General features: G+C 58.3%; 2 protein-coding genes across 4 annotated transcripts; both read left to right on the top strand.

Moving 5' to 3' along the window:
- The first annotated feature begins 2,086 nt into the window (after positions 1–2,086).
- Positions 2,087–3,905, top strand: ACRL (acrosin-like). Its single transcript, XM_015285316.4, has 5 exons — positions 2,087–2,238; positions 2,315–2,512; positions 2,673–2,938; positions 3,155–3,309; positions 3,395–3,905. Exons 1-5 carry the CDS (start codon positions 2,138–2,140, stop codon positions 3,737–3,739), a joined length of 1,065 nt encoding a protein of 354 aa, XP_015140802.1. The 5' UTR covers positions 2,087–2,137; the 3' UTR covers positions 3,740–3,905.
- A 1,781-nt stretch (positions 3,906–5,686) lies between these two features.
- On the top strand, positions 5,687–11,292 carry ARSA (arylsulfatase A). Of its 3 annotated transcripts, XR_001466573.4 has the most exons (9): positions 5,687–5,938; positions 6,850–7,090; positions 7,490–7,708; positions 8,167–8,336; positions 8,751–8,875; positions 9,016–9,143; positions 9,507–9,609; positions 9,718–10,156; positions 10,239–11,292. XR_001466573.4 is itself a non-coding variant. In XM_424471.8 (8 exons), exons 1-8 carry the CDS (start codon positions 5,706–5,708, stop codon positions 10,017–10,019), a joined length of 1,521 nt encoding a protein of 506 aa, XP_424471.4. In that variant the 5' UTR covers positions 5,687–5,705; the 3' UTR covers positions 10,020–11,292. The 3 variants fall into 3 exon arrangements, 2 of the variants coding, with proteins under 2 accessions (XP_424471.4, XP_015142390.2); XM_424471.8 differs by having other exon boundaries at positions 9,718–11,292; XM_015286904.4 differs by having other exon boundaries at positions 5,926–6,687; positions 9,718–11,292.
- The last annotated feature ends 437 nt before the right edge of the window (positions 11,293–11,729 follow it).

The raw sequence follows: 11,729 nt of genomic DNA, 5'->3' as shown, positions 1-11,729 counted from the left end.
CACTGAGTGCACACCGACACGTGGAGTCTGCTCACCAGTGCTTACAGAGTGCACATCGACATACACTGCCTGCACACTGACACACGCAGTTTGCACACCAAACTGGGTGCACAACACCACATTGCACACCAATACACACTGAGTGCACACCAACGCTCACTGACTGCACACCAACAAGCACAGTCTGCACATCATACCCTGACTGCACACCCACATGCACTGACTGCACACTGACACTCACTGTTTGCACACCAGTGCACACTGAGCATGCAGTGGCACTCTGACACACAGACTGCACACCATAGAATCATGGGATGGTTTGGGTTGGAAGGGACCTTCAAGGTCATGGAATCATGGGATGCTTTGGGTTGGAAGGGATCTTCAAGGTCATGGAATTATGGAGTGGCTTGGGTTGGAAGGGACCTTCAAGGTCATGGAATCATGGGATGGTTTAGGTTGGAAGGGACCTTCAAGGTCATGGAAACATGGGATGGTTTAGGTTGGAAGGGACCTTCAAGGTCATGGAATCATGGATGGTTTGGGTTGGAAGGGACCTTCAAGGTCATGGAAACATGGGATGGTTTGGGTTGGAAGGAACCTGTCAGACCACCTCATTCCAACCCCCTGCTGTGGGCAGGGACACCTCTCACCAGCCCAGGCTGCTCACAGCCCCGTGCCAGGTCCTGGCAGGACACTATAAGGTCCCCCTGGCGCCTTCTCTTCTCCATGCTGAATATCCCCAGCTCTCTGGCCCTGTCCCAGTAGTGGAGGTACTACAGCCTTGTGATCATCTTCGTGGTCCTCCTCTGTACCCTCTCAAACAGCTCCATGTTCTTTTGTTGGGGGCCCAGGTGGGGTCTCACGAGAGCAAAGCAGAGGGGCAGAACCCCCCCGATTTACTGGTCACACTTCTCTTGATGCAGTCCATGATCTGGTTGGCCTTCTGTGCTGTGAGCACACACTGCCAGCTCACGTTGTGTCTTTCACCCACCAACACCCCCAAATCCTTCTCCTCAGTGCTCCCCTCAAGCCATTCTCTGCCCAACCTGCATCTGTGCTTGGGATTGCCCCGACCCAGGTGCAGCACCTTGCACTTGGCCTTGCTGAATTCCATGAGGTTGGCATGGGCTCCCCCCTCCATCCTGCCCAGGCCCCTCTGGATGGCATCCCTTCCCTCTGCTGTGTCACTGCACCATTCAGTGTGGTGTCATCTGCAAATGTGCTGATGGTGCACACAATCCCACTGTCTGTGTTGCCTATAAAGATGTTAAACAGCACCAGTCTCAGCTCTGATCTCTGAGGAACACCACTCCTCACTGGCCTCCAGATGGGCACTGAGCCACTGACTGCAGCTCTCTGAGTGCAGCCATGCAGCCAATGCCATACCCAGCGAGTGTTCCATCCAACACATCCATTTCTCTCCAATTTGGTGGCCAAGATGTCATGCGGGACAGTGCCAAATGCTTTGCACAACACTGAGTGCACACCAACACTGTCTGCACACTGACAGAGTGCATGCCAACACACGCAGCCCTGACTGCACACGACCGTGCATGCGTTCTGCACACCGACACTCACAAATGGTTTGCACACGGGTGCACACGCTGCAGCACCGATTCAGTTACATGCACAAAGCACATCATGAGCAGTGGGGAAGTCACGAGCACACCATACACACACACTGCATGCACACGAGCGCAGGCACTCAGTGTGCACCTGCACAGCCCACCTATGTCCAACTGCAGCTGCACGGGGTGCACACCCACAGTGCGTGCACGGAGATGTGGAGCGCACCCAACCCCCGTCTGCATGCACAGATGCTGTGGGCACACTCAGAGCACAAACAGGAGCAGTGACACAGCCGTGCACCCCAGCGCAGACACCTGGGGACCTGCCATGCCTTTGCACGTCGCTGTTCATCTGTCACAGCTGTGCTCCAGCACCCAAACGCACTCCAAAGCCACATGTGTTCCTCCCGCTGTCAGCTCGGGGGGGCTCACCCACCCCCCCCACCCCCCCCGCGCAGCCCCCCCGGTGGCACAGCCCTCGGAACCGACGGTGCTGTGACATCAGCGCCGCGGGCAACGGGCACGCACTGTGGCCAACGGCCGCGTCGGTGGCGACGAAGCCGGGCGCGATGGGCTGCCGTGCGCCTCCGGGAGCGATGGTGCTGCTGCTGCCCCTCGCGGTGCTGCTGGCCGTCTGCCGGCCCGGGCACGGCTTCTCCGGCACATGCGAGTGAGTGGCCCCGGCGGTGCCCCGTGGGGAGGGACGGCGGTTCAGATGCAAAAACCTGACGTGTTTCTGCTTGCAGCACCTGCGGGCTCCGGCCCATGGCTTATCACTACAACAACATGCGCATCGTGGGCGGCACGGAAGCCCTGCACGGGTCCTGGCCGTGGATTGTCAGCATCCAGAATCCCCATGTTTCAGGCACGGGACACATGTGTGGAGGATCCCTCATCACCCCGCAGTGGGTGCTGTCGGCAGCGCACTGCTTCGGCCACCCCAGGTAAGGGCCGTCCCCTTCCCTGCAGCACAGCCAGCATGGCACTGCAGGTGCCAAGGCCAGGTGTGTGCCCAAGGCACGCCAGCCGTGTCACAGCCCCCACAGCACTGCCCTCCTCTCTCCCCCATGGCTCTGCTCCTCCTCACCTCCCTCTCCATCTCAGCTACATCCTGGAGTCGCGCGTGGTGATCGGTGCCAACGATTTGACTCACCTGGGCCAGGAGGTGGAAGTGCACACCATCAGGAGGGCGATACTTCACGAGTACTTCAACAACAGGACAATGATCAACGACATCGCGCTGCTTGAGCTGGACCGCCCCGTCCACTGCAGCTACTACATCCAGCTCGCCTGCGTGCCCGACGCCTCGCTGCGAGTGTCAGAGCTCACAGACTGCTATGTCAGTGGCTGGGGACACACGGGGATGAGATGTGAGTACCCGAAACGCAAGGGTGTCCCCAGTTCAAGCTTAAAGCCAAACCCAGGGTGACACCATGGGGATGCACCCGTAGAGAGGGATGGCTCTGACCCATTTGGAAACGTTGGTACATCTCGAGACACCAAGTCAAGATGTAGGGAAGGGGTTCACCCACCAACAGGATAACAAGCGACGAGCTGATGGTGCCAATCCTGCTCTGTGCTCACAGCTGTAGTTCCTGTCCAAACGGCCGAGATCCTGCAGGAGGCCAAGGTCCAGCTCCTTGACCTCCACCTCTGCAACAGCAGCCGCTGGTATGCTGGGGCTGTCCATACCCACAACGTGTGTGCTGGTTACCCGCAGGGCGGCATCGACACCTGCCAGGTAGGAGCTGCACACCAACACACAGCCGTGCTCTGCCTGCAAACCTCCCCCCCGTAACGCTTTGGGCTTCTCTCTCCCACTGCAGGGCGATAGTGGTGGCCCTCTGATGTGCAGAGACAACAATGCTGACTACTTCTGGCTCGTTGGTGTGACCAGCTGGGGGAAAGGCTGCGGCAGAGCGTTTCGCCCTGGAATCTACACCTCCACTCAGCACTTCTACAACTGGATCCTGCTACAGTTGAGAGCAGCAGCCCACCCGACATCACGGACATGGAGCCATTTCATGACCACTTCATCCCACTATCACGGGCAAAATGCAGCACCAACGCAAGCGAGCGTGTCAGGCTGTCCATATCCAGTCCAGAAACTTAGGGAATTCTTTACTGGGGTGCAGAACCTCCTGCAGATCCTAAAGGGAAACAAGGCTTAATCAGCTGCATGACCCAGAGCAGGCTGCAACGCATTGCGACCCTTTTCTTTGGGGTAATGCCCAATGGCAGCCCCAGTGCCAAAGCCCTGCTCTGTCCCATCCACCCTCCTCTCACTGCACACCCAGGTTTACTCAGTTGGACAAATAAAGCTTATTTTCACAGCTACCCGTGTCTCTGCTCAGTTCAATCTCCTGTGCCAGGCAAAGGCTTCCATACTCAGCCCTGCAAAGCGAGGCTGCATGCAGACTGCAGGCCACAAAAGGGAGAGAGTGGCCCACGAGGGCTGAACCCCCCCTCCTGCTCAGGGAGGAGGGAGCTGTGTGTGCATCAAACAGCACTCCCAATAACTGGAAGGGCAGCAAAGGATGGGGTTGTACTTTCTGTACCACGTGGGTGCTGGTGAAGGCATTGCTTTTTGCTCACTGGTTTTGCCATTCACGTCCATGAGGGGCGTGTGTGTGGCTTGGAGTGTGACCTGACCCCCTGGCACACGCAGTACCTGGCACAGGGCAACAGGAGCTGCCACATCCACTGGACCGAAATGAGACCAACTTGCTGAGAATGAGAATTCTCCCAGGTCAGCTCCAGCTGTTGTGAAAGGAAAAACTCTGTGGGAGGAAACTGGGGTGGATGCTGGGCGCTCAGTACATGCACACAGAGCACATGCACACACCGTATTCACATAGCACATGTATGGAAGCACACTGTGTGGAGACAGACCTGGCGTGCACAGAGAAGCTGCAGTGCACACCCAGACTGGGAAACACACACACCTTGGAACAGAGTGCAGTGCTCACAGCGTTATCCTCAGCACAGAGCGCACGCATACGCACAAACACACGCAGTGCACACACACCCAATACACATGCCCAGCGTGCACCCAAAGTTGTGCATGCAGACGTGCAATGTTCCCAGGACCCGTGGGGCTGCACTCAAACCCACAGTGAGGGATTACTGCCTGTGATCCGCTTACATGGGCACAGCTCCCACCAGAGCCTGGCAGAGTGGGATCCCACAGCACTGCAGCCCTCATGTGGGCCTCCCCTTTCAGACCTGGCCACGTGGACACGTCCCACCCCTGCCTGCTGGCACTGGTTCAGCTTGGGGCAGTCACACCACGCCCTGCTTGGTGCCATAGGACAGCACACCCTGTCCCACTCCACGTGGGGTCCCCAAAGTTCTGTCCCCGTGCTGTGCCCTCCCACAGCCCCAGTCGTTCATCCTGGCTGCCATCCCCTGCTGTGTCCAGGCACTGCAGCCCAGCACTGCGATGCCCTGAGATCCAAGTAGGCTACATGAATTATGCAGCACTTCTGCCTCCCGCTGCAGCATCAGCCCCCTCGCTCCGCCTCAATCATTGATGGCGGTGAGCACAGCAGCAGCGGCAGCCCCAGCAGCCCCCCATGCCAGGGGCCTTTGGGAAGCACAGGGTGAGGCACGCAGGAAGGCTTGGGGCAAATCCACAACGCGGTGCATCGACGTGAGAGCTTCCAGACCAGAACCTGGGCTGCTTTTAGCCCTGCTTTGTCTCCACCTCTGCTCACTGCAGGGTCAACCCCGGCCCACCAGCAGCGTCTGTGTGCTCGTACACCACCTCTGCTCTGGATTTAACCTCATCTTGGCTACACAAAATGCTGCTTGTGGGGACACCGGACCCCCAGTCCTTTAATGCCCGCCGTGGGAGCTGTCTGCACTTCTCAAAGGCGGGCACAGCCGTGTTCCCGGGCGCAGAACTCCCACCCCAGAACTGCTGCTCTTCGCATTGGCTCTTCCACGTCCTGACCGCAACACCCCGACCTGCGGGACAGGCGTTTCGCTCCCCGCAGGGCCGGGACTGAAGGTGCCGGAGGTCACCGCAAGGTGGCGCTATTCCTAGGCGGACCGCGCCTCACGGAGCGACCTGCGGTGGGGCCGTTCACGTGACTCGGCCGTGTCACGTGACGATCAGGTGACTGCCGGAGCATCATGGCGGTGTGGTGCGGTTTTCCGCCGTGGGCGGTGTTGCTGCTGTGGGCGCTGCGGGGCGCGGCCGGCGGCCCCCCCAGCTTCGTCCTGCTGCTGGCGGATGATTTGGGCTTCGGTGACCTGGGGAGCTACGGGCACCCCTCCTCCGCCACGCCCAACCTGGACCGGATGGCGGCCCGGGGGCTGCGCTTCACCGACTTCTACAGCAGCTCTGCGGTCTGCAGCCCCTCCCGGTGCGGCCCGCGGTGGGGGAGGGCTGCGGTTCGGCTGCGCTGTGAGCGCGGTTCTGGGGACGACGGTGGGGGGTGGCAGCGGGAGCCGGGAGTGAGGGAGCCGCGGTGTGGGCTGCTGGATGCAGAACCCCGGAGCTGTGGGGCTGGAACGGACTGCTGGAGTCCCCCCGCCCAGCCCCCCCAGCAGCCCCCCCCCAGCCGCACACAGAGCGCCCGGGTGGGTTTGGATCCCCGCAGAGATGAGGACTCCCCCACGTCTGTGGATGCCGGGCTGTGCCACCCCCACGGCACGGAGTTCTCCCTCAGGGTCACACGGACCCCCCCGGACTCCATTCTGTGCCCACTGCCCCTCGTCCTGTCACTGGGCACCACCGAACAGATCCCAGCCCCACCTCCCTGACCGCTGCCCGTCAGATATCCATCAGCACTGCTCACATCCTCCCTCAGTGTTCCTTTCTCTGGGTGCACAGCCCTGGGGCTCTCAACCTGTCCCCATCAGGAGGTGCTCCAGGCCCCCCACCTCTGTACTCTCTGCGGGGCACTTTCCAGCAGTTCCAAGTCTGCCTGGAACTGGAGAGCCCCACGCTGAGTGCAGTGCTCCAGCTGTGCCCTCTCAGGGCAGAGAGGAGGGGAGAAGCACCTCCCTGCCCTGCTGGCAGCACTCTATGCAATAAACCCCAGGCTCCCACTGGCCTTCTGGGCCACCAGGACATGCTGCTGTCTCGTGGTCACCTTGTGGTCTAGCATTGGTAAGCTGTTGGCCACCAGGATCCTTTGCTCCTTGTGTGCAGAGCTTCTTTCCCATAGCTTGGCCCCTACCCTCTGTTGCTGCTTGCAGTTATTCCTCCCCTGCTGCACAGTTAATGCCTGGCTCGTGCAGCACCGTATGAATGCTGTCCTTACCCCTGCAGGGCTGCCCTGCTGACCGGCCGCTTCCAGATGCGCTCCGGGATTTACCCCGGTGTGTTTTACCCTGGCTCCCGGGGAGGCCTTCCTCTGTCTGAGGTCACCATTGCAGAGGTGCTGAAGGCCAAAGGCTATGCCACGGCCATAGTTGGCAAATGGCACCTCGGCCTGGGCGCTCGTGGCTCCTTCCTGCCCATCCACCAAGGCTTCGACCACTTCCTGGGGGTGCCGTACTCCCACGACCAGGTGAGGAGGAGGGAAGGGGGAGGAGTGCCCCAGAGGCGGGGGGTTGTGTGGGTGGCTGCAAGCCAGAGGAGCAATGGGTGCTGGTGGGGGGCAGTGCCTTTCCATGGCGCTCATGCAATAAGGGTGGTTTTGCAGAACATGGGCAGCAGTTGTTTGCGGGGATGTACACCCCTCGGTGGGTTGCTGGAGGGAAAGTCAGCTTCTGGGTTGCAAAGAAACATCTGAACTGCTGTTAGGAGAAAGCAGTGGCATAGCATGGTTCTGGGGTGGGCATAAACCTCCGGCTTTCTGGGAGAGGCTCCTGTAGGACCTGGGGGTGGGCTGCTGTGAGTCTCCTCGTCCCCCTCCACTCCCTCTCCTGCAACACAGCTGGAAGACCATGTTGTGTGCTCTCTCCAGGGCCCCTGTCAGAATCTCACCTGCTTCCCACCTGACATCAAGTGTTTTGGGACCTGTGACCAGGGCCTCGTGCCCGTCCCACTGTTCTGGAACCAAAGCATCGTGCAGCAGCCAGTCTCCTTCCCTGATCTGGTGCCGCTCTACAACAAATTTGCACAGGACTTCATTGCCGACTGCACCCGGCGAGGTGTGCCCTTCCTGCTCTACTACGCCTCCCATGTAAGAGAGAAGGGACTTTTCTGCCTCTGAGGGTTGGGGGAAGCCTTTGTCCTGCTGGGGATTCCAGAAAGCTCCTGCAGCCATTGGAGTGTGCTGAGCAATTGATTCTTGGATGAGGGATGGGAGGACTCCCTGCCCTGACGTGACTTGGGGTTGGTGTTCCCATGCCTAGGGTTTGTGGCAGCACCGTTAGGGTTATTATTCTTGAGTGGCTTCTTTCTGGCTGTTTCCATGGTCCAGCAGCCCATCTGGGGCTCTACCACTCACCGAGTCCACATGTTCTGCCTGGGGCTCAGCCTTTTTGTGTCATTCTGGGAGGTGGTTCTGGGAGCACTCCCCCCTGTTGTGGGCATTGTCACACGTCTCCATGCCCTCACTGGGGTTCTCGCTCTCTCTGGGTGAGCTGGGAACCAAATGCAACTCTAGGAGTTCACAGAGCATCTCTGCCTTTTTTCCAGCATACCCACTATCCCCAGTTTGCAAGCCAGGAGTATGCAGGACGGTCACAGCGTGGGCCATTTGGTGATGCCCTTTCGGAGTTCGATGGCTCAGTGGGGCAGCTGCTGCAGGCACTGCAGGAGAATGGCCTCGAGAACACAACCTTTGTGTTTTTCACCTCTGACAATGGGTGAGTGGGCTCAGCTGGGTGGGCTTCTCCCGCTGATAAGGTCATACTGCTGTGGTGTGGGGGAACTGGAGCAAAGCATTGGTTGGCTGAGGCACAAGAGATGTGGTGTGGTGGTGCCGGGTGAGATTGTAGTGACCTGAAGTGAGGCAGAAGGTGGGCACTGTTAAGGAGAGCATCTATTGCATGATCTCCTCCTTACTCCAGTGAATCAGCTGTTCCCCTCATGGACGGAGTGCCCGCCAGCTCAGGGGTAGGACCATGCAGCCTGAAGACCCATGAGTTCCCTTTGTGTGTGGGTGGTTTGGGTCTCTGGGTCTCTCTATTCGCTGTCTCTTTCCATAGCCCCAGTGGCAGTCGGGGAAGGGGTTTTGTGGACCTGTGAAGCTGGTGGTAGGTGGTTCTTCTCTCTCACAGCCCTTCTACCATGCGGATGGCACGTGGAGGCAGCTCTGGCCTTCTGAAATGTGGGAAAGGCACAACGTATGAAGGTGGCATGCGGGAACCAGCAGTGGCCTATTGGCCAGGCCGTATCGCTCCAGGTGAGACTCAGCACTGCTTATGCCTTTCATGTGCTGGCACAAGGCAAGGCAGGGGTGTGATGGCAGGGGGGGGGAAGTGGTGAGGATGGCAGGTATGGAAGTGGGGTTGGGTGCTTGAACCTTGCTGTGTTGGGTGGCAGGAGTAACTCACGAGCTGGCAAGCACCCTGGACATCCTGCCAACACTGACTGCCCTGGCTGGAGCAGCTCTTCCCAACGTTTCCCTGGATGGTTATGACCTGAGTCCACTGCTGTTTGAGTCAGGGAAGGTGAGTCCTGCAGGTCAAATCTGGCGTGGTACATGAAGGCTGGGTGTGGGGCATGGTCATAAGCTCCAGCTAGGGACCAGGGCGGGCAGACTCATGACCTGGGATCTTTCGTGGGGTCTGGGCCATGCAATGGGCTTACTGGACTTTCCCTGTCTGATCTGGGGCCAGAGCAGAGCCCCAGGAGCTTTGAGTGGGGAACAAGCACGATGGTCCTGCTCATTAGCTTCCCCCTTTTCTAGTCATGTCCTGGCTATAGTATCAGGGCTCTTTTCTGAGTCCCTGGAGTCTCTGCCTGGTCCTGTCCCATGCTCTTCTGCAGCCTCATGGCCATACAGATGAGCTCAGCTCTGCTGCTCTCCACAGAGTCCCCGTCAGACCATGTTCTTCTACCCACCATCCCCTGATCCTCTGCATGGCCCCTTTGCTGTCCGGCTCGGGAAGTACAAGGCCCACTACTTCACACAAGGTTGGTGCCACCTCCTCTCTGCTCGGGCAGCATTGTGAAGTCCTGCCTGGCTCTGCTGTCCCAAGCTCAGAGTAGCAGCTGAGTTGCTCTTGGACGTTTCTTCTGCAGGTTCCTTTCACAGTGATACAACGCCAGACCAGGCCTGCCATGGGCTGACCCCGCTGACCCATCACGAGCCCCCACTGCTCTTTGACCTGGAGTCAGACCCTGCCGAGAACTACAATTTGTTGCAGAGCACTGCAGGGCCAGAAGTTTGGCAAGTCCTGAAGGACATCAAACTGCAGAAGACACTTTTTGAGCAACGCATGGAGTTTGGGGAAAGCCAGATGAGGAAGGGCGGGGATCCTGCCCTGGAACCCTGCTGCAAGCCAGACTGCACTCCCAAGCCCTCCTGCTGCTGCTGCTCATAGCATTTTGCTTCTCCACCCTCTTCTGCTGATCCTAAACCCACCAGACCCCCCCCGCCTCTGACTAACCACATGTAGCCTCAGAGCTACCCCAGAGCTTCAGCTCAGCGACACTGCTGACCCAAGGGAGTGCTGGCCTGGTGAGCTGAGGGTTGGGAAGGCTGCTAGCCCTGCTGGGTGTGCAGGTCATTGTTGGACCTCCAAGCTGTGGTCTGTTAACAGAAACTCTGAGGGACCAGGATATGGAATCATCAGCAGAACCAGCACAGCTCCTTTCGAACTGCAGTTAAGATGAAGCACAGGGTATGCCCCGGTGTCTGGAGATCCCAACTCAGCAGGAGGTATGCTGTGCAACCCTTGTGGGGACAGTTGTGAGCTTCAGCAGCGTCACTGTGCGGGGGATAAGAACACAGCAAAGAGCAGGATGGGCTGGATGGTCCTGACAGCTTCAGGGATGGAGCTTTGTACAGCTATTGCAGGGAGGACCCGCCAATCAATCATAGATTTGCTCAGGTTGGAAAAGACCTTAAAGATCATTGAGTCCAACCACAACCCAACCATCTTACCCCAACTTTAACAGCCCTCTGCTAAATCGTGTACCTGAGCACCACATCCAGATGGTTTTTAAACACAACCGGGGATGGTGACTCCACCACCTCCCTGGGCAGCCCATTCCAGTGCTTAACAACCCTTTCTGTAAAGAAGTGTTTCCTGATATCCAACCAAAACCTCCCCTGGTGCAACTTGAGGCCATTTCCCCTCATGCTGTCACCACTTCCCTATCCTTCTTAACTCCAGAAGGTGGAGATGTGGCTGGCCTGGTGTTTCTGTAAGGTCTGCAGATGCTGGAGCTGCCTGCAGTCGGGTGAGCTGCACTCACATTCCCTCCGCATGACAAAAATGGTCTCTTGCTCATGAGCTAATTGGCGTTCATTAGCGATCACATGCACAGCAATCCCAGCAGTAGGTGGTCGTTGGCATTTGGGGTTTCCAACTGCTGGGTTGGGCCTGGAGCCCCTCCTGATGGGGACAGGCTGGGAATACCGGGGCTGTGCACCTGGGAAAGGGAAGGCTGAGGGGGGGATCTGAGCAGTGGTGATGGATATCTGACGGGCAGGGGTTGGGGATGGTCAGTGATGCCTGGGGTTGGACTGGAGGACTCCAGAGGCCCCTTCCAGCCCCACAGCTCTGGAGTTCTGTCTAGAATAGGTCTTAACAAAATATAAAGGTGGACTACAGTGATTGGACACAGGGCTCAATAAAACAACCAAACCAACGTGCAGTTTGCTGATTTCTGTATTGGTGTCCATCTTGCCCCTTTTCTTTGTTTTCAACGCTTAATCGTCTTGCTTGGCTCCTCCCAAATAAGCAGCTCCCCTCCCCAGTTAATCTTCCCCCATTGCTCCCAGGTTTGCTGCGTTGGAGCACAGATTTGGTGTTTCAAGTGCTGTTAGCTGAGGGCATTGTGTGCTTCGGGGCCATGGCTGAGTTCCCTCAGTACTGCTGGCCCTGCTCCGTTCCCATCACCATAAGGACACCCGTCCTTCCATCAGACACACATGGAGCCATTCATCTGTCCCACCACTCCCCTTTACCTCCCGGAGAACACCGCTAAGGGGGACATCTGAGTACCCACGGAAGATAAACTGCCCTCTGAGGCACTCTGTGCACTCTAAGCAGATTTGGGGCACCGCCTTCAGGTCAGCGTTCAAA

The sequence above is a fragment of the Gallus gallus genome, chromosome 1 (genome assembly GCF_016699485.2).
Source record: "Gallus gallus isolate bGalGal1 chromosome 1, bGalGal1.mat.broiler.GRCg7b, whole genome shotgun sequence".
In the NCBI taxonomy this organism is placed as follows: domain Eukaryota; kingdom Metazoa; phylum Chordata; class Aves; order Galliformes; family Phasianidae; genus Gallus; species Gallus gallus.
Note: the sequence above shows the minus strand (reverse complement) of the source record. Positions and strands in the feature narration are given on the sequence as shown.

Bases quoted from the DNA above. Each gene is read 5' to 3' on its own strand.
- ACRL (XM_015285316.4), top strand. From the start codon at position 2,138: ATGGGCTGCCGTGCGCCTCCGGGAGCGATGGTGCTGCTGCTGCCCCTC. The intron at 2,513-2,672 runs GTAAGGGCCGTC...TCTCCATCTCAG, and splicing joins CACTGCTTCGGCCACCCCAG to CTACATCCTGGAGTCGCGCG. The intron at 2,939-3,154 runs GTGAGTACCCGA...CTGTGCTCACAG, and splicing joins GGGACACACGGGGATGAGAT to CTGTAGTTCCTGTCCAAACG.
- ARSA (XM_424471.8), top strand. From the start codon at position 5,706: ATGGCGGTGTGGTGCGGTTTTCCGCCGTGGGCGGTGTTGCTGCTGTGG. The intron at 5,939-6,849 runs GTGCGGCCCGCG...TTACCCCTGCAG, and splicing joins GCGGTCTGCAGCCCCTCCCG to GGCTGCCCTGCTGACCGGCC. The intron at 7,709-8,166 runs GTAAGAGAGAAG...CCTTTTTTCCAG, and splicing joins TGCTCTACTACGCCTCCCAT to CATACCCACTATCCCCAGTT.